At 45.1% G+C, this 22761-nt stretch overlaps 1 protein-coding gene across 9 annotated transcripts in view; it reads right to left on the bottom strand.

Annotated features, from left to right (window-relative positions):
* PICALM (phosphatidylinositol binding clathrin assembly protein) overlaps positions 1-22732 on the bottom strand; it is a 163543-nt gene extending 140811 nt beyond the window's left edge. For 8 of the 9 annotated variants that reach the window (XM_045020395.1, XM_045020431.1, XM_045020381.1 and 5 more), the window contains exon 1: positions 22340-22732. In XM_045020395.1, coding sequence (XP_044876330.1) covers positions 22340-22469 — 130 coding nt within the window. In that variant the 5' untranslated portion in view covers positions 22470-22732. The remainder of the gene's footprint in view (positions 1-22339) is intronic. The other variant, XM_045020439.1, reaches the window with a different exon arrangement.
* Positions 22733-22761: the final 29 nt, after the last annotated feature.

The following is a 22761-nucleotide window of genomic DNA, read 5'->3' as shown; positions in this document are numbered from 1 at the left end:
TGATTGGTCAAATCTCTTCTCGGGGTGGTCCTTCCGGGATGAAACCCCTCCTGATTGGTAGAGAGGGGTGGGAGGAGTTCTTAGAGGGGTCACATGACCCACTTTGCTTCCGGTCACCCGCCCCAGAAGTCACCCTGATTGGTCAAATCTCTTCTCGGGGTGGTCCTTCCGGGACGAAACCCCTCCTGATTGGTAGAGAGGGGTGGGAGGAGTTCTTAGAGGGGTCACATGACCCCCTTTGCTTCCGGTCATGTGGCCATCTTGACCCCGGAAGTAATACCCCCATAGGGTGGGACTTCCGGTGACAGGTGGGAGGGGCTATAGGGGTCAAGGGGCGGGGTTAGGGGCGGGGTTAGGGTTTGATTGATGGTAGGGCCCTTATACTACTGTCACAAAAGGCAAAACAGGCTCCATGATTGCCATGCTATGGCGTCTGCCAGGGCAATCCAGGGAAAAAAGGCGCGAAATGCTTGTCGGCCGTTGCTTTCCCAGAGGACGGAGTGACTGACGACATTTACCCAGAACCACCCATGACAATGATTTTTGCCCCATCAGGCACTGGGATCTCAACCCAGAAATTCCAAGGGGCGGGGGAGGCTGCGGCAACTATGGGATAGCTACGGAATAGCTACCCACAGTGCAATGCTCCAGAAGTCGATGCTAGCCTCGGACCGTGGACGCACACCACCGATTTAATGTGGTTAGTGTGGCCGCGCGCACTCGATTTTATACCATCTGTTTTACAAAACCGGTTTATGCAAATTCGGAATAGTCCCGTAGTGTAGACGTACCCTTAATCATTTAAGGCTGCACACCACTGGCGGCTGCATGCAAGGTATGTGTAGCTACACACTGCAGCAAAAAGCAGGCTGAGCACACACTGCAGTATGTGGCTACGCATCAATGAAAGGCCCCAGTGGCAGGAGGTGCCTTTCCGGGCTACTTCCCCCTGCCGGAACCTTCCTGCTGGCAGGGAAAGACTCCAGCAGTGGGAAAGCAGCAGGACACTACACTGTTAAATATAGCAGTGCAGACAAGACAGGCACTGCCTGGTCACACAGAGAGCCGCGTAGGGTACAGATGCATCTTTAGTTGCTTAAGCTGTGCCTCACTGTCTACACTGCCATTTATAACTATGCTACAGGGTGTGCAGGGTAGACATACCCCAAGTGTCTAAGCCAGGGGTGGGCAAACTACGGGCCATAGGCCACATCCAGCCCTCAAGCTCCCACTGGGAAGCAGGGTCTGGGGCTTGCCCTGTTCCAGCTGGGGAGCAGGGTTGGGGGCCACTCAGCACAGCTCTCAGAAGCAGCAGCATGTCCCACCTCCAGCTCCTACGCACAGGGGAAGCCAGGGGGTTCCACTCCTAATGCCCGCCATACCATTTCCATGGCCCTCGAGGCAAAAAGTTTGCCCAACCCTGGTCTAAGTACATACAGGTCTTCTCATGCTTCTAGTTTTAGTCATCCTCCTCTGGATGCTTTGTTTCTACTATGTAGCTTTTGAGGTGGGGTGATCAGAAGGTGAGTGTGTACTATCGATCTACGTCATGGCATAACTTTCTGTATTATTATGCATATACATCTTAACACTGATATTTTTATTTTTACTTCTCACTGAACAGAGATTTTCACTGAGCTAGCTACAATGCTGTCTAGATCTTTTTTTTTCTGACAATGTAGTTAGTTCAGAACTAATCAATACATATGTGCAGTTCAAATTATTCTTTCCATTCAGCATGACCTTGAGTTCCTCCCACCTTCATTTTCACCTGCCTCTGTACTGCCTGTTCCCTAGCTCAGTAACAAACAAACACTAGCCCTGTTTGGGGCATCCTATTTTAACTTTCCATTTTAAAAACTGACCTCTTACCACATCTTCCTCTATCAAGTAATATCTAATCCTCAACAGAACTTTACATCTCATTCCATAGTTTCCTTTCAAAGTTACTTGGGGAAAAAATAAGCTTTGGTAGTAGACAAATGCAAGAGGCTTGCTCTGGTCTCCCGATTTGAAAGAAGTTGCTCTGAGACAAAAATGGCAGGACCCTTAAGTATATGCCCTACCCAGTGGCACATTAGCCACTGGGCCAACATGGCCCACACCTAAGGGCCCGGGGCAAATGGGTTCCCCCACGCCCAGACCCACTCCGCCCAGCACTCCTGGTGGGGAGCGGGGTCAGGCTTCCCCCGTTCTCCGGCAGGAGCACTGAGCAGACGGGGAAAGCCCCTGTACCTCAACCCTGCTCCCCGACAGGAGCACCAGGCAGCGGGGCAGCAGGCTCCTGTGCCCCAGCCCCTTTCCCCCCGTAGAAGTGTGGGGGAGGGACTGCAGGCAGAAGGGGTGGGAAGAGGCCACCACTTGCTCAGGGCCCCACAAAAGCTTAATTCACCTCTGGCCCTACCTCTCCTATGAAAAAAACATCTTGGCGACAGCATGAAAATATCCCATTGGTCAAGCTATGCCATTCACTATACCAGGAGGGCTTCCTTTCCATTTCTGTCCCTCGCTCTTTCACTAGAGCTATTCATTTTTATTTGACTTAGGAGGGCAATTTTTATAGTCATGCCTTTTAATTTATTTTCATTTTGTTTCACAGAAACCGAAGCATCTTGGCAAATGGGAATTTCATAAATGTAGAGTGTAGAAACGTCTCAGCAGCCCTTCAATTACCCTATAACTGACATTGCAATGCTAATTTTTAAAAAATATATTTAAACACTACTTTTGTCTTGTAATTGAGGCAGGTTGTCACACTTTCCCAAATAACTATTTACATTTAGTTTTAATAAGATAAACCAAGATCCTAGATTTAGCTCTGCATTGGGCACCGTTAAAGCACCCCTATAGATTCAGTATTCTAGTTTCTGAAAAGCATTGATGCTGAAAGGCCCTTCCTACTACAAAGTGCCTTAGACCTGTGTAAGGCATTCCAATGTACATGGTATGCAGCTTTGAAGCCTGCATGAAATTGGAAGTTATATGGCAAAGTTAGCTTGTTATAAGACCACATGTTAACCTTTAATTTTATTGAAATGAGTAAAACATCTGACAGTGAGAAAATACAACTAATGAATACACTGTAGCTGAGGCCATCCACTAGAGGCCTCGTCTATATTAATGTTTGCCAGTATAGCTAGTGGAATTAAATCAAAGGAAGCTGTAAATGGGGAAAACCCAGGGGACATGAAACAACAGAGATAAGATAGCCTAAGAAACACACCTTCAAAGCAGCTGGGCCATCAGTGGGGGGAAGAAAGAACCTGTATATCGCCAACCAGTCTAGAACGTTTACTCTTTCCAAGGCTGTAAGTCTGGGATAAAACAAGATCTAAAACCTAAAAGTCCTAGAAAAGGAAGAACTGGGGACACTAGCAACCCTATTCAGAGATTCAGACTTTTTCAGCCAGGGATGTCTACTTCTCCCAACTGATGGAATTAACTGGGCAGAGAATGATTTACCAAGGTGTAAACATTACTCTTTTATATAGGCCTGCTATTGTTTCTATTCTTTGCTCTAAATCAGTGATTTCCCTACACCCTCCTTGAATTTCTCCAACACCCCCCCAGTTTTTTGAACTAGTTACATGCCTGGTGGCTGAACTTTGCGACTTTGTCCTCCCCTACAACTATTTCACATTTGGGGACAATATATACCTTCAAGTCAGTGGCACTGCTATGGGTACCCGCATGGCCCCACAGTATGCCAACAGATTTAAAGGTGGCAATTTTGCAACAGAAAAGCTTCAAAAACAGACTCCAACTAGAAATTGCTGAACTTGAATTAATATGCAGACTAGATACAATCAATGTAGGCTTAAATAGAGACTGGGAATGGCTGAGCCATTACATACATTGAATCTATTTCCCCATGTTAAGTATCCTCACACCTTCTAGTCAAACTGTCTTAAATGGGCTATCCTGATTATCACTACAAACGTTTTTTTCCCCCTCCTGCTGACAATAGCACATCTTAATTAATTAGCCTCTTAGAGTTGGTTGGGTAACTCCCACCTTTTCATGTTCTCTCTGTGTGTGTGTGTGTATATATATATATATATATATATATATATATATCCTTACTATATGTTCCATTCTATGCATCCGATGAAGTGGGCCCACGAAAGCTTATGCTCAAATACATGTTAGTCTCTAGGGTGCCACAAGTACTCCTGTTCTTTTTGCGGATACAGACTAACACGGTTGCTACTCTGAAACATGCCAATTTAGTGACTGTTTGGAAATCTGAATTGAAATTGAAACATTAATACACTGTATATTCTTTTAAAGTGTGTATGATAAAATACGTGCATCTGAAAGTATAATAGATTTGAAAAGACTGAACATAGACTAGCTTCCTTATACAGCTGTTGTGTTTTATGACACTGTCAGTGCATTCATTTCCGTGATGTTGGCCAACCTAATAATTTCAAATGATGATTTGTAAGCAAAGTCTACATGAGCTCTCCCTGACAGCTAGTGATGAGCTGGGGGCCAGGGGGAAAGGCTTCAGGACCAGATTGTATTTACATTCACACCTAATCTACCTAGGTATCCAGCAAACAGAGCTGTGTTGCCCAAGTGATAGATTTTGGCTGGGGTTGGGTTACAGATCACTTGAATGAGGGGTGTGGGGGAATGAAATGTTGTTGTTCTTATTGTATGAGTAAAGGGCAGTTGAACTGTACTTAGCCTGTGCTGACTGAGGGCATCAAGAGAGAGGGTGGGGACCTGTCCCTCTCCACTGTTTAAAGACAGAGCTGATCAGGCTCCATAGATAGTCTTTTGTTCTGTTAAGTGACCACTGCAGCTGAAATCACTGATAATCTGGTCTAAGTGCTTAGTCCTGCTGTGGGACAGTGTTCCTGTGGAAGACACAGCCCAGACTGCACTAGCAGCGAGGTTCCCCCACTGAGAGCTCAGCTGAAATCACTGAGAGCTGGTGGAACCTCAAGAGACCAACTCACAGAGGTCACAGTGGTGGGTGGCAGCAGAAGGTGACTGCGCAGGGCCATTGGCAACAGAGTGGTGGAGTGAACGGTGGCACAATGATCAGCCGTGGCCAGAGCGAACAGTGAGCAGCTGGAGGAACCAACAGTGGTCAAGGCCAGGTGCTTCAGAGGGAATGAACAGAACAGGTAATCATCAAGTGATCCATCCCCTGTTGCCCATTCCCAGCTTCTGGCCAACAGGCTAGGGACATTCAGAGCATGGTGTTGCATCTCTCCCCATCCTGGCTAATAGCCACTGATGGACCTATTCTCCAGGAATTTATCTAGTTCTTTTTTTAATCCTGTTATAGTTTTGGTCTTCACAGCATCCCTTGGCAAAGAGTTCCATGGGTTGACTTTATGTTGTGTGAAGTAGTACTTCCTTTTAAAAAAAACAAAAAAACCAAAACAATCCTGCTGCCTATTAATTTCATTGGGTGACTGCTAGTTCTTGTGTTATGTGGAGGATTAAATAACATTTTCTTATTCACTTTCTTCACATCGGTCAAGATTTTATAGACCTCTATCATATCCCCCCTTAGTCGTCTCTTTTCTAAGCTGAAAATTCCCAGTCATTTTCATTTCTCCTCCTGTTTCATACCCTAATCATTTTAGTTGCCCATCTCTGTACCTTTTCCATTTCCAATATATCTTTTTTGGGATGGGGTGACCAGATCTGCACACAGTATTCAAGGTGTACACGTACCATGGATTTATATAGAGGCAATATGATATTTTCTGTCTTATTATCTATCCCTTTCTTAAAAAAGCAAAGGTTTCAGAGTAGCAGCCGTGTTAGTCTGTATCCGCAAAAAGAATAGGAGTACTTGTAGCACCTTAGAGACTAACAAATTTATTTGAGTGTAAGCTTTCGTAGGCTACGTCCGATGAAGTGGACTGTAGCCCGCGAAAGCTTATGCTCAAATAAATTTGTTAGTCTCTAAGGCCTGGTCCACACTAGGACTTTAACTCGAATTTAGCAGCGTTAATTCGAATTAACCGTGCACCCGTCCACACCACGAAGCTATTTAATTCGACATAGAGGGCTCTTTAGTTCGACTTCCGTACTCCTCCCCGACGAGGGGAGTAGCGCTAAATTCGACATGGCCATGTCGAATTAGGCTAGGTGTGGACGGAAATCGACCTTAGTAGCTCCGGGAGCTATCCCACACTGCACCACTCTGTTGACGCTCTGGACAGCAGTCCGAGCTTGGATGTTCTGACCAGCCACACAGGAAACGACCCGGGAAAATTTGAATTCCTTTTCCGGTCTGGCCAGTTTGAATCTCATTTCCTGGTTGGACATCGGGGCGAGCTCAGCAGCACCGGCAACGATGCAGAGCTCTCCAGCAGAGGAGTCCAGGCAATCTCTGAATAGAAAGAGGGCCCCAGCATGGACTGACCGGGAAGTCTTGGATCTGATCGGTGTGTGGGCCGAGGAGTCTGTGCTTTCGGAGCTGCGCTCCAAAAAACGGAATGCAAAGACCTACGAGAAGGTCTCCAAAGCCATGAGAGATAGAGGATACAGCCGGGATGCAACTGTCTAGTTAATTATTAAAAATACTTTGCTGTTAATTACTGTTTCCGTCATGTTTTTTCACAGAAGACTGTGTTTGAAGAGGGGGTGGGGAAGGGGGTTGGTAATTGCATAGGACGGTCACCTTTACCAGGGTACAGACACGGGGGCAGGATCAGCAACAGGTCACACACACAGTGCAGTCAGTAGGCACCCTGGTCGGTATGGGAGGTGGTTTCCAGGTTCTGTGTGGGTGGGGGGGGGGGGGAGCGTGACTTTGTAGCGGGGGAGGGCGGTTACAGATCTTATGCAGCGGTCCTTGTCCTGGACCGCAGAGTCACGTAGCAGAGGAATCTGTATACGTCCTCCTCCGCCACAAGGTCACATAGCCCCCGCACACAGAAGCCTGGTCTACACTAGACGTTTAAACCGGTTTTAGGAGCGTAAAACTGATTTAATGCCACACCCGTCCACACTAGGAGGCACCTTATATCGATTTTAATGGCTCTTTAAATCGGTTTCTGTACTCCTCCCCGACGAGAGGAGTAGCGCTAATATCGGGATTAACATATTGGAATAGGGTTAGTGTGGCCGCAAATCGACGGTATTGGCCTCCGGGCGGTATCCCACAGTGCACCACTGTGACCGCTCTGGACAGCATTCTGAACTCTGATGCACTGGCCAGGTAGACAGGAAAAGCCCCGCGAACTTTTGAAATTCATTTCCTGCTTCCCCAGCGTGGAGAGCTCATCAGCACAGGTGACCACGCACAGCTCATCTGCACAGGTAACAATGCAGTCTCCTGAGAATCGAAAAAGAGCCCCAGCATGGACTGCACGGGAGATACTGGATCTGATCACTATATGGGGAGAGGATTCAGTGCTAACAGAACTGCGTTCCAAAAGACGAAATGAAAAAGTATTTGAAAGAATTTCTAAGGCTATGACGGATAAAGGCCACAGCAGGGACTCACTGCAGTGCAGAGTGAAAGTTAAGGAGCTCAGACAAGCCTACCAGAAAACCAAAGAAGCAAACGGTAGGTCCGGGGCAGGTCGAAAAACATGCCGCTTCTATGCTGAGCTGCATGCAATTTTAGGGGGCTGCGCCACAAGTACCCCACCCCTGACCGTGGATTCCGAGGTGGGGGTTGTAATCTCTGCCATGTCTGAGGACTTTGCGGACGGGGAAGATGAAGAAGAGGACGACAACCTAGCAGAGAGCTCACAGCACTCCATGAGCCCCAGCAGCCAGGAGCTTTTTCTCACCCTGACGGAATTACCCTCCTCCCAGCCCTCCCAAGCAACTATACCAGACAATGACGCCATGGAAGGGACCTCTGGTGAGTGTACCTTTGCAAATAGCAAACATTGTTTTTTAAGCAAGCGTTTTTTAATGACTGATTTGCCCTGAGAACTTGGGATGCATTCGCAGACAGTATAGTTACTTAGAAAAGTTTGTTAACATGTCCGGGGATTGAGCGGAAATCCTCCAGGGACATCTCGATGAAGCGCTCCTGGAGGTACTCCAGAAGCCTTTGCAGAACGGGGAAGGCAGCCTTGTTTCTGGGCAAGGCAGCCTTGTTCCGCCCACCGTGGTAGGAAACTTTACCACGCCATGCATGTAGCAAGTAATCAGGTATCATTGCATGGCAAAGCATAGCTGCGTATGGTCCCGGTGATTGCTGGCATTCAAGAAGCATCCGTTCTTTATCTCGCTGTGTTATCCTCAGCAAAGTGATATAGTTCAGGGTAACCTGGTTAAAAATCAGGAATTTAAGTAAGGGGGATGGCCATTTTCCTACTGGGTTCGTGGACTGCAGCAGCTTAAAAAAACCTTTCCTGCACGTATCCAAGCGGGGGGAGGGGAGGAGTGAAATGCCGATGATCTTTTTCGTGTTTGGTCAGCGGGGATCTTCCCCAAGCTACCAGCCACGCAGTGGGTGGGGGGGTGGGAAGGGTGTTGATTAGCAGGGAGCTAGCGTGGTATTAGCCATGCGTTGGGGGGAGGGGTAAATCACTACAGAAGCCAAAAGACAGTGGCTTACCATGGCCGCATGCAAGCTGAATTCTGATGCCCGGACCTGTGTCTGTGAGATCTGTAACTCCAGAGCTGCAGGCACTCAGTATTAAGATGAAAAATGCGACCTTGTAGGGAAATCACATGTGCTATGTAAGGTGAATAGTGCTGTTCACTGTGAAAGAGTATAACCATTGTTCTGTAAAATGTATCTTTTTAAATATTTCTCTCCCTCATGCAGCTGCAAATTTTTCAAGTGTCCCTCCTCCATCCCAAAGGCTAGCACAGATAAGGCGGAGGAAAAAGAAGACGCGAGATGAAATGTTCTCAGATATTATGGAAGTTACACGCAAGGAAAGAGCTCATCTGAATGAGTGGAAGGACGTGGTATCAAATTACAGGAAAGATGCCAGTGAATGTGAGGACAGGAGGAACACCCGAGATGAGAGGTGGCGGCAGGAAGACCGGCAGGAAAATCAGCGGTGGCGGCATGGAAAATCAGCGGTGGCGGCATGGAAAATCAGCGGTGGCGGGATGCAACTCTGGGGTTGCTGCGTGATCAAACTGACATGCTCCGGCGTCTGGTGGAGCTTCAGGAACGGCAGCAGGATCACAGAGTGCCGCTGCAGCCCCTGTATAACCACCCTCAACCCTCTCCATGTTCCACATCCTCCTCACCCAGACGTGTAAGAACGCGTGGGGGGAGGCTCCGTGCACCCGCCCACTCCACCCCCGTGGACAGCCCAACCAGAAGGATGTCATTACTGTGAAATTTTTAAATGGCCTTCTCCATCCCTCCTATCCTCCTCCCAAACCACACCCTTACTTCTCTCTTTTTATAATGAATTAATAAAGAATTCATGATTTTTATACTATAGTGACTTTATTTGCATAAGTAAGCTGTACTCCAAGGGGGAGGGGGAGTTGCTTACAGGGAATGAGTCAATCAAGGGGGGTGGGTGTTCATCAACAAACACAGCAGTCACAGTGTACCCTGGCCATTGATGAAGCTCGTTTTCAAAGCTTCTCTGACGCGCACCGCTTCCTGGTGTGCTCTTCTAATCGCCTTGGTGTCTGGCTGCGCGTAATCAGCGGCCAGGTGATTTGCCTCAGCCTCCCACCCGGCCATAAAGGTCTCCCCCTTACTCTCACAGAGATTGTGAAGAATACAGCAAGCAGCAATAACATAGGGGACATTGGTTTGGCTGAGGTCTGAGCGAGTCAGTAATGTGCGCCAGCGCGCCTTTAAATGGCCAAATGCACATTCCACCACCATTCTGCAATTACAGGCTGAGCAAGTGAACAGATCCTGACCACTGTCCAGGCTGCCTGTGTATGGCTTCATGAGCCATGGCATCAAGGGGTAGGTTGGGTCCCCCAGGATAACGACAGGCATTTCAACATTCCCAACTGTTATTTTCTGGTCTGGGAAGTAATTCCCTTGCTGCAGCCATTTAAACAGAGTAGTGCTTCTGAATACGCGAGCGTCATGAACCCTCCCTGGCCATCCCACGTGGATGTTGGTGAAACGTCCCTTGTGATCCACCAGTGCTTGCAGCACCATTGAAAAGTACCCCTTCCGGTTTACGTACTGGGTGCCCTGGCGCTCCGGTGCCAAGATAAGGATATGGGTTCCATCTATCGCCCCCCCACAGTTAGGGAATCCCAGTGCAGCAAAGCCATCCACTATGGCCTGCACGTTTCCCAGAGTCACAACCTTTCGTAGCAGCAGCTTAGTGATGGCTTTGGCTACTTGCATCACAGCAGCCCCCACAGTAGATTTTCCAACTCCAAATTGATTCCCGACTGACCGGTAGCTGTCTGTCGTTGCAAGCTTCCACAGGGCTATCGCCACTCGCTTCTCAACTGTGAGGGCTGCTCTCATCTTGGTATTATGGCGTTTCAGGGCAGGGGCAAGCAAGTCACAAAGTTCCATGAAAGTGCCCTTACGCATGCGAAAGTTTCGCAGCCACTGGGAATCGTCCCACACTTGCAACACAATGCGGTCCCACCAGTCAGTGCTTGTTTCCCGGGCCCAAAATCGGCGTTCAATGGATAGAATCTGCCCCATTACCATCAGGATCTCCAAAGCGCAGGGGCCCGCGGTTTGAGAGAATTCTGTGTCTAAGTCCTCATCACTGTCATCGCCGCGCTGCCGTATCCGCCTCCTCCTCGCCTCGGTTTGAAGGTCCTGGTTCACCATATACTGCACGAGAGTGCGTGAGGTGTTTAAAACATGCATGATTGCGGTATTGAGCTGAGCAGGGTCCATGCTTGCTGTGTTATGGCGTCTGCACAGTTCACAAAGCAAAAAAGGCGCGAAACGGTTGTCTGCTGCTTTCTGGGAGGGAGGGGTGAGGCTGTACCCAGAACCAACTGCGACAATGATTTTTGCCCCATCAGGCACTGGGATCTCAACCCAGAAATTTCAAGGGGCGAGGGAGGCTGCGGGAACTATGGGATAGCTACGGAATAGCTACCCACAGTGCAACACTCCAGAAGTCGATGCTAGCCTCGGACCGTGGACGCACACCACCGATTTAATGTGTTTAGTGTGGCCGCGCGCACTCGATTTTATACAATCTGTTTTGCTAAACCGGTTTATGTAAAATCGGAATAATCCCGTAGTGTAGACGTACCCAGAATCCCAAGAAGGAGGGATGGCAGGCTCCGTTGAAACAACCAGTCCGGCACTGCGGACCGCTCTAGGAGCAGGAGCCTGTCATTCCTCGAGTTTAGAGGCGGTCTTTACATCACCGCACACCCTACCCAGAAGTCTGCGTCCCAGTTTCAACCCTTTAACACAAAGTCATTAATAAAGAAACCTGTGTTAAGTAACAATGGAACATGTATTTTATTTTTACACGTGTGTTGGAAGTGGGGGAAACGGGGTGAACGGGGTATGTAACTGCAGAGGATAGTCAACAGTAACTGGGTAAAGAAACAGGGGCAGGTTCAGCTTCTCTGTAAAGAAACTGAATAGTCACAGGTCACGCTGCTCGCTGGTACTTGAAGAGTTCCTTGTCGCTGTCCAAGGCGCCTGTATAGGGCTTCATGAGCCAGGGCATTAGCGGGTAGGCTTGGTCCCTGAGGATCACTATAGGCATCTGCACATCCCCAACAGTTATTTTGTGGTCCGGGAAGAAACTACCTTCCTGCAGGTGTCTAAACAGACCACAGTTCCTGAAAACACGCACGTCATGAACCTTGCCTGGCCACCCGACGTTGATGTTGGTAAAACGTCCCCTATGCTCCACCAGTGCTTGCAGCACCATTGAAAAGTAGCCCGATTTCTCAGCAGCTGACTGTGGAAGAGGTGGATGATAAGGTGCGAGGAGGTGAAAACGGCCATAACTGCAGCGGGCTCCGTGATCGCAGTGCTGTGGCGTCCGCGCTGTCACTGACCAGAAAAGTGCACGAACAGATTGCCCGCAGGCGCTTTCGGGGAGGGAGGGAGGGCGTGATTGACGATTCAATGATGACAGTTACCCAAAACCACCCTCGACACATTTTTTCCCCCAGCAGGCATTGGGGGCTCTACCCAGCATTCCAATGGGCAGCAGGGACTGCGGGAACTGTGCGATAGCTTCCCACAGTGCACTGCTTCCAAAGTCGACGCTGGCCCCGTTAGTGTGGACTCACAAAGTCGAATTAGTGTCCTTAGTGTGGATACACAGATTCGACTTCATAAGGTCGATTCCACAAATTCGAATTAAGTTGAATCGAACTACTCTTGTAGTGTAGACATACCCTAAGGTGCCACAAGTACTCCTGTTCTTTTTAAAAAAGCAAACAGAATGTTGGGAATCATTGACTGACTGCCGCTGCACATTGAGTGGATGTTTTCAGAGAACTATCCACAATGATAGTTCAAGATCTCCAAGATCTCTTTCTTGAGTGTTAACAGCTAATTCAGACTCCTTCATTTTGTATGTATAGTTGAGATTGTTTTCCAATGTGCATTACTTTGCATTTATCAACATTGAATTTCATCTGCCATTTTTATTGCCCAGTCACCCAGTTTTGTGAGATCCCTTTGTAACACTTTGCAGTCTGCCTGGGACTTAACTATCTTGAATAGTTTTGTATCATCTGCAAATTTTGCTACCTCACTGTTTACCCATTTTTCCAGATCATTTATGAGTATGTTGAACAGTAATGGTCCCAGTACCGACCCCTCAGGGATACCACTATTTATCTCTCTCCATTCTGAAAACTGATAATTTATTCCTACCCTTTGTTTCCCATCTTTTAACCAGTTACTGATCCATGAGAGGACTTCCCTCTTATCCCATGATGGCTTACTTTTCAAAAGTCAATTTAAATACTTTTTTTTAATTTATATTTTTTTAGAAATCTAGACCTGTTATGTGTTTTGGTGTAACTTGCATTATTCTTACCTTAAATTTGCATCATCCTAACAAAACATTTACTTTATTCATATCTCTTTTATATATCTCATTGGTCCTGACACCCCCCCTGTAAATTTGAACACCGCCCCTAATTTCAATTCCTGGGGAAACCACTGCTCTAAGTGCTTTGTACCTATAAGGAATGAATAAATAAAGGATACATTTACCCTATCTTAAGCCTTAAAACACTAAACACACTTCAGCTGTATTTTTTTTAATTGAGAAAGGGTTTTCTGAGCTATATTTTGACCAAAAAAATTCAAAAATGTCCAAAATCAACAGTGCTGCAGCGATGATGTCAAACAGTTTAGTACGTGCAGAACAAATTCTCTATGAATTGCCGAAATCAGAGAACTGCTAGATTATGCCACAGCTTTTAATACTCTCAACCATCCCTCCCCTCCCTCTCCCACAAAACATACCCCATGTACTACTTTAGTCCGTGTTCTTCCAATGTTTATGGATCTACCTGTCATTGGTCAAAACTCTTTCCATCAGATAGTATGAATGAAGAAGAGAAAGGGCTACTGTGCATTTCAAATGCTTGTTAAGAAAAAGAAAAATCCACCAGAACAGAAATTTAAACTAAAGATAAATACACACTGAAATGTGGACACTATCCCCTATTAATGAAGAGGCTGGGGGGAGGGGTCAGCACACAAGTATAAACAAACCTTTCAAAAACATCTTTATAGCTTAAAAAATATCTTTGCTTTTGACACCCACAAGTTATTCTGTGACATTAGATACTAGATTTCCAGTACTATTCTCCACAGCTGAAACACAGCCATTACTGGGTGAAATTCAGAAGTACCTATACAGCAATATAATACACAACAGTTTAGGGAAGGAGGAATAATGTATACATTTGGAACTGGAGTAAGAATTTAGAAAGAAATCATTACCAAAATTAAAATTAGTCTATATTAGTAAAAGACACTAAGTGATATGGATTGTCATTCGAAAGACTAATGAATTTTTAATCAAAGTGAAAAATTAAATATTTTAAAAATCATGGCACAGAAATTTAAACACCAAAAGCTGTCCATTAAACAGGTGTCACTGTCTGAGATTAGCTAACGTGGAAGCAACACTGAATGTAGAGGGGGAAATAATTACATTTTTAAGAGCTAAGGAAATATATTTTCATGTTATTCAACAATACAGTAACTCCTATTTTATAAACAGCTGGTTGCAGTTTTAAGAAGACAGCGTAACTAAGAAAAAACAATATTATGGTTTCAGCCATAAAATATGGAAAGAGACAAACTATCGTATGAATCATAAAGCTACTAAATGGATCTCAGGAAAAAAAATACAGGCTAGTTCATTAATTACATCAGCTTTTCTATCAATGTAAAGTTAGCTTGAACAAATATTACTGAAAGAAAGAATTTGGAATACTTTGTTGGTGTGCATATATTTATCCATATCTGTATCCAATAACATGTACTGAAGTGATTCTTTCTAATACAAAATAAGAATGAGCTGCAATCAAATAACAGGTGTTTTTTTTTTAATTCATAGCTACACTGCCTTTACTCTTGGTTTAATTATGCAGACACTACATCAATTTGAAGTAAATAAATATAACTGAAGTAAAGCCAAGACTCAGAAAAATTGGAAACATCTTATATAACAGTTGGTTGAGATTTACAGCCATAATTGTAACTTATGAATATTTCACTTGCAGTTAACATTTTCATGTTAAGAAAATAAAAATGAATCTAATTTTCAAACTGAATAAAGACCCACTCGTCAGTGAGAATGTTGAGTTCCAATTTATAATTTAATCAAAATGCAAAAAAAAAATTAACTCAATCTTTCACTTAACATAAGAACTAGTCCCACTGCAAAAAAAGAAAGCATGAAATACAAAAACATGCAATAAATCCTTACAATACGTTATAGTTATACCAAAGAAGAAATCTTTAACATAGCAAAGCAAAGTACAAGAAGCTGTAATCCACTGAAAACTGCAGAGTTTGAAGATGCATAATTTTGCAAATAATTATACCATAAATGGGATTTTAAAAACAGCTTTACTTTAGTATCAAAATATAAAGTTGTCTGCTTATCTAGATATTTTGAATTTAAACATTAGTAAGCTAATAAGATACTAGAGAGATTGCTGCTGAATTTATCGCCGTGTTACGGGGGCATTCAATTTAAGGAGATTTGTTTAAAATTATTTACTAACCTGAAATTTAGTAAAACATTTTCTGAATTTCTCTCATTGTGCACTGTGAAAGTCAGTTTTACTGTCAGGTTCTCAAAGCTGCAATATTTGGGATGCAAACATTGCAGCAGAGTATTTAGTTCAAAACAAATCAATAGTTTTATTGCATTTTTCAAAATAGTTTCATGAAAACATTTTTCACCTGAATTTTGTAAAAACTACCAAATTTGAGTTGTGAATGTTGAGGGGAGGTGTCTATGTTGTTTGATCATAAAACAGGATCTGTTCTGTATTTTCAAGTGAGTTTTTTTACATTGGAAAGGTTTAAACTAGACATTTTTGCTGTCTGTTTCCTTCACATCTTTCTACAGGACTCCATGTGTCCTAGCAAAGGTGTTCGATAATAAAGAACAAAAGCATCATTTTAACATTTAATGTTGTTTACACCCAATATACTGCAGAAATGCAAGTTTTCAAAGTATTAAACTGATGTTTCACAACTGGCATTAAAATCCCTCTAGTTTCTAGCCAAGCAGGAACGATGCTACTAAGTTTGTATGCAGTGCTGATTTTAATGCTGAAAAAGTAATTTTCTTCTCATCTCAACTCTAAAGAATTCCTCAACCTCATCTCAGAATGTCACACAAAGTTTCCTTCTATAAATTATTTTTTTCTATAAATTCACAAAATAGGATCATCACTTGGCATGTAAGTAGGTCTTATCACGTTTGGATGTTGGTTTCACTAACAAATAATTCTGTTCTCAGTTAACGTTTGTTTTATGTCAATGTTGATTAGAACGCCAACAATATTAATTACATTTGTGAAATTCCATCATGTTCAAACTAAATCCATTACAACAATATGTTAGAAAAGGAAACAGACAGTAGAGTTTGTTTCAGACTACAGAATTGCTTCTTGGGCCCATACCATCATCTCACTATGGTTCATGTCCAACAAGTGTTGATAGATAGATATCCATTGCTGACACAGTGGGCGCCCTTATACACTTGGCACCTGCAGTAGCTAAATTGGAAACTACTACAAGGTACCATAGTAAGTGTACATACAGAGAATACTAGAGAGCATTTTTAAAGGGTACTACCTTTAGCACTTCTAGTGCTGGACAGCAGAACAGCTGCTTCTATCTAATACTATCAGAGGGGTAGCCGTGTTAGTCTGGTTCTGTAGAAGCAGCAAAGAATCCTGTGGCACCTTATAGACTAACAGACGTTTTGCAGCATGAGCTTTCGAAGAAGTGGGTATTCACACACGAAAGCTCATGCTGCAAAACGTCTGTTAGTCTATAAGGTGCCACAGGATTCTTTGCTGCTTCTATCTAATACTAAGAATTCCTGGGGGAGAATAACTGGTGAGGAGGAAGCACATGCAAACAAAAGGGGAGAAAATTACAATAAGTTCTACAAAAAGTTCAGTCCAAAAAAGCAATGCCACCAGAAAATCTAAATCCAGTATCGGAAAGTGAAAGATTTACGGAAGTCGGATCTGAACTTAAATTCAAGATGGAATCCCCTTTTTTAATGTTTTGACATTTCTGTGTCATTTGCAAGACAATGACCCATCTCAACACATTTCTGATATGAATCACAGAATCAAAACCACAGGAGTCAGAGATTGAGGACACCTATTAAGCCTTCTACTCCATCTTCCAGTCACTGCAGCATTGTTCCCTCCAGTACATATTCTAATGCTTTGTCCTAGAAACTGAGGGGCTGAGTTATTTTTGGTGTAGAAGGACCACTTATGTCATGCCTTAGATTCCTAGATGCCTGTCATTTTCCTTTAAAAAAAAGAAATATTTTGATCAGGTTTAAACATATAATGGTCCATTCAGACGTTACTCAGCAAAAGAACTTTAGGAAGGGTGAGTCAGTCAAAAGTAGATTAATTGTATATTTTACTATGTTATATCAGTTTGTGAAAAGCTTGCCTAAATTAAATTAAATCCCAAAAGAAGCACATGAGTTACTTCAAACTGATTGCCCTATTGCTCACTTGGACTTCCAATATCCAACCTGTTGCAAACATCTTGTACCATGAATTTTCTGTTAACACAGACTTGAGTAAGTACCACATTAATAATAATTATACTAAAACTGTTCTGAGATTTAAAAAAAGGTGTTAATTGCTGACCAACCACTAGTCATAATATAGAGCAAACAGAAAAGTATGCACTGAGACATTGTCTCCAAGATCCACTTCTATAAGATTAAATGTCAGAGTATGCCAATCAATATTCAACAAATACCGTAACACTTTACATACAATGTCAATCACTATCACAAAAATGCATTACAGCTTCCAGCAGAGTTGCTAAAACACACACAGAACCTGTGAACTAGCAAGAGAAAGCAACTAAAACAATTTGATGCCAAGTTAACTTTGGCTATCACTTTTTTCTTATGCTGTACTGCAGCCACGCATTCAGCTACATTTAGCTAAACATTCATTGCTTAGATATTTCTTTCAAATCCAATGCGAGGGTGACCCTTAACTTTTAGAGACCTCTCTGTGCAATGCCAGCAAGGTATTAGTCCCAAAGTATTACTTCTCCTAAAGAAGAAACTTGAGTTGTCAGGAAACTGAAGTGAGTGCATAAGAATGGATATATTAAATCATTCTTAAAACTCAAAGCAAAGTTAGCAAGCAACCACAGAAGAGGAGGCTCCTACTATAACATAGAGTAGTTTGCTTTTTTGAACACGTGGCCACTTAAATCTATTGTAGCAAGGTAAAAGGGGATGTTATTCTTAAATTGGAACTATTTGGAAATGGTAAACAATGTAACATCTGTTACTGAACTACAAGGGGACTTCCAAGATTCCTAACAAGCACGTATGCACGTTATGCTAGACCAAGTACATGTATACAGAGTTCCTGCACAAATTAAACAAATTTAAGACCACCACATTGGGACAGGTTTATCTGACCTTGTTAGGATTCATGCATAAATTGACTTAAGACTGCCAATAAAAGATCAAGCTTTTAAAGAAATATTAAGCATACAAATACTACCAAAATGTGTGCTTTAGAAAAAGGCATAACATTTTACACAGATTGAATTCTCAAGTTTTTTAGCAGCTTAACACCTCAAAACTCTCCCAGCATTTTATTCATATTGTTTGGTAAATCTTATTGATGATCTCCACCATAGAGTTTTTATAAAATGCAACCTTTAAGATGGGAAGGAACAGAAAAGCAATTTAATGTTGGATAAACCGTATCTTTTGCAATATTTGTCATAGTATTGTTACTTTAGAGATTTTACATCTAGAGCACAAACAAGCTAATTAAAATTAAATTGAAACCTTTAATTATCATACAAATTAAACAAACAAGAAACAGTTCTCAGAGTCAGAAGCTGGAGATGGAAGTGGCCTATTAGGTCATTTAGTCCAACCGACAAAAGAATGTAGGGAACCTTTCCTGTGCAGCACAAGATATTAAGGTTAATGATGGCCCTCTTAAAAGTCAGACCATGTTGTAGCTCAAAATTGCATGGCTATTGAACAAAGTCAGTTGGTGAGGCAACAGAAATCTGAAGATACCTGGCATAAACATAGCAAGTGTTCTACAGATGAAGTAAAATGCAGAAACTCAAAAGAAGCTGAGAACTGATATAAGATAGACAACAGTTGCAGAACCAAATAACCCATCGGTGATCTGAACAAGAAAGCCACAGTTCTTGTACCCTGATAATGGCAAGACTAGATGTTCCTGAAGAAGTTCAGCAAAAGCTAGGAAGAGTGATATAAAACTAGCATCATATAGGAATCTAGAAAGGAAGATGGAAAAATAGCTCGAAAAATGTCAATACTGTAATTATCTAGATTTGTACAATAATCAGCTATCATAATTCGCCTTCAGAAATCTCTCAATGAACTATAAACTGGGAAGGCCAAGAGGACTTCAGGTGATCCTGTGACACAGACTAAAAATATGAAGCTGGTAAAGTACCATAACATCACCAAAGCAAAAAAAAGGAAAAGAATCTGCCAGACAACAAAATAAGAAAAAAAACACAACAGTTATTGCCTAACGAAAACTGACCAACTCATTTGCTGCTTTATTTCAAGAAGGTTGACCTTATGTTTAAGGCACTGGGCTAGGACTCATGAAATAGGTTCTATTCCCAGCTCTTCCAGACTTCCTATATAACACTGAGCAAACCACTTAATCTCCGTGCCTCTGACCTTTATCTTTAAAATGGAAAAAATACTTCCTTTCTCCCACACTGTCTATTAAAAATGTAAGCTGTCCCACACTGAGAATGTCTATGTGTTTGTGCGGTGCCCAGCAAGATTTTATTAATTGTATTACTGTGCCATCTAGGAACTGTAATTTCACACCATGCATGTGTCAGTTCAATCAATTGCTTAGTCTATCAACTTCAGTTAATATAATAATATTACTGCTTTGATAGAAGGATGCCCCTAACAAATGGCTAAATAGTATCGTAAGAACATGGTGGGAAGGAATAGGAGGATTTATTAGGGACATACCTATCAGTCTAGGCTGCATCTTTTGGGGGCCTATGATTTTATGCATTGAGGTGAAGGCAGAGAGCTGAGCTATTCCAAGTCTACATGCTGCACTTTGGCTACATAACCAAGTGATTTCAGGAATGGATGCTGATGGTCATAGGTTTTGATGTCAGTACAGGTATATTCATTCGTAGTGCAGAAGTTTCTTCTTGAACTTCATAATCTCAAACCTTAGAAGTGAGCTGGAAAGCTTATTACTGTAGGACAGCCTTGCAAAATCCAACTCCCCTAGTTGACCAAAGCTAGTCTTTTTTGACTGAAGTAAAAATCTCAATTTTCATTATAATCAACATGGTAAAGCTTGGCTAGCAGATTTGTGCCTAGATTAGTAAACGTATTATAGTTCTGCAACTCTGGTATGTGGAGTAGAGTTCCTCACAGGCCCAATATTAATTCTTGAGCCTCTCAACCTTATGGTTACAGGGAATAGGGTAGGTACCGGGTAATTCAGAGAGTGATTGTAGGGACAAGATAAGAGGTACGAGAAATTCAGGTGGGATCTAAGCCATCAATTTCTGCAGAATGGAAGTATTCATTTTAAAAGACATGTTCTGAACCCCCCATCCCTTAATGGTTGCAAAGAAAATATTCCAAATGTTTTCCCCGATGTCAGTAAACATTCAGCTCCAGTGCAGCTGCTGCCTCTCCTACCTTGTCAAACACCAGCAAAGTAAAACTGAGACCTATAGTCCGTTTCATTGCTCAATCAAGTAGGCAGAGGTGAAATTGACAAAAAAAACCCAAGTTAACTTGACTCTGCTGCAAGGAACAGCTATGCCAAGAGGAGACAGGAACTGGAGCTATTCATAGGCCAAAGGAGGAGTAGAGCAGCAGAAACCCCAGTGACTTACACCCACGAAGAGGCTTCAATGTTGAGGGACCAGGAAGAAAAGAATAAAATCTTTCATCCTTCTGGCAACCAGAGGTAGGCTTTTGTTGGGAAATTCAAAACATAAAGCACCTTCTAGCCAAAGATTTGTATGAACGATGATGCCCCTGTACACAGTACAAGGGACAACTCTCACATGAATCCCAACAACCTCTCCTTTAACAGTAGCTGCTTATGATGAGAGAGTTGCTCCTGGGGACTCTGGTGAAGCCCACCACCCTCTCATTTGTATTGGCCTCTGAAAAGTAGCTGAATTCACCTGCTGAACGTGGGGGAGTTTCAGTTACTCAGAGTACACATGCTTCTCATGCCCTCTCTCTGCTGTTGTGCATTGGTCAGGGGGCCCAGCAGAAGCCCAAGGGGGATCCCCTAGTTACTTGCAATCCATTGGTCCCATGATTCCCCATGTGTAGAAGCTAAGGGGCTAGACAAGTATTTGAGCCTTCTGGTTACTTGCAATCCAGATGTTTTACCATACCCCAGAGATGGGTGGAAAATGTTGAAGATGTCCCTATCAGGCTCCCAGAGGAATCTCTCCTGCCCCACCCCATCCTCTCAGTCCCCAGAGGGGACCTTTCCTGCCCTCCCCCGCAGTACTCAGTCCCACGGTCCCTGGAAGGAACCTCTTCTCCCCCGCCCCCCAACACTCTCAGTCCCCTTGGCAGGGGGAGGGTGGGACTAGACGATTCTCCTACCCTCTAGGGGAACCACTCCAGCATCCAACCCCGGTAATCACAGACCCCCCAGCTTCTGGAGGGGAACTTCTCCCCCACACACACACACCATACTCACAGACCCCAGGGCTCCCAGGTGGAACCTCTCCTGCTCCTCCCATACTACAATCCTTACAGCCTCTGGTGGGGAACATCTCCTGCCCCCCACATACTCACAGAACCCCCACGTACTCACAGACCCCATGCCCCCCAGGAGGGAACCTCGCCCCCCACCCCCGGTACTCACAGACCCGATAGCTTCCAAGGAGGAACCACTCCAGTCCCCCACTTCCCCAGTACTCACAGACCCCACGGCTCCCGTGGGAACCTCTGACAAGTGCCTCAATTTCTCTCAGACCCCAGGTCCCCCAGGGGAACCTCTCCAGTCCCCCAACTCCATCCCCCCGCCCCGGTACTCACAGACCCCAGGTCCCCTGGGGGGAACTCTCTAATCCCCTAAACCCCCAGCTCCATCTCCTCCGGTACTCACAGGCCCTAGAGATGAACCTTCCCCCCCAGTACTCACAGGCCCCCCCTCGCTCCGATATTCACAGACCCCACGTCCCCCTCCCGTACTCACAGACCCCACGGCTCCCGGGGGAACCTCTGCCACACACACCCCGGTCCTCACAGACCCCACGGCTCCCCCACCCCCACCCCGGTCCTCACAGACCCCACGCTCCCCCTCCACCCCGGTCCTCACAGACCCCACGGCTCCCGGGGGAACCTCTGCCACACACACCCCGGTACTCACAGACCCCACGGCTCCCGGGGAACCTCTGCCACACACACCCCGGTACTCACAGACCCCACGGCTCCCGGGGGAACCTCTGCCACACACACCCCGGTACTCACAGACCCCACGGCTCCCGGGGAACCTCTGCCACACACACCCCGGTACTCACAGACCCCACGGCTCCCGGGGGAACCTCTGCCACACACACCCCGGTACTCACAGACCCCACGGCTCCCGGGGGAACCTCTGCCACACACACCCCGGTACTCACAGACCCCACGGCTCCCGGGGGAACCTCTGCCACACACACCCCGGTACTCACAGTCCAGGTGCTTCTTCTTGGGGCCCATGACCTCGTGGGTCGTGGCTTTGCAGACGGTCTTGGAGACGGCCGAGCCGGTCACGCTGTGCTGCGCCGCCGTGATGCGGTCGGTGAGGCTCTGGCCGGACATGGTGCTGCGGGACCGCGCGGCGCCGGGCTGGGACGGGACGGGGGGACGGACCCGCTCGGACACGTCGCTCTGCCCCGCCGCGGGCAGCTGCGCTGGGCTCCGCCCCCGGGGACGGCCCTGTCACCCGGGCAGCGCCCCCTCCTCCTGCCCCCCGCCCCCGCCCTTCGCTCCTTCCGCTCGGCCGGGGTCGGGGGACACACACACACTGGGCGCCGCAGGAAAATGGCGGCCGCGCAGCGCCTCTTCGGATCGTTCCGGGCCGCCCGAATCACGTGACTAATCCCCCCCCCAT

This window comes from Mauremys mutica, chromosome 1 (assembly GCF_020497125.1).
Source record: "Mauremys mutica isolate MM-2020 ecotype Southern chromosome 1, ASM2049712v1, whole genome shotgun sequence".
Classification (NCBI taxonomy): domain Eukaryota; kingdom Metazoa; phylum Chordata; order Testudines; family Geoemydidae; genus Mauremys; species Mauremys mutica.
This window is presented reverse-complemented; position numbering and strand designations above follow the sequence as displayed.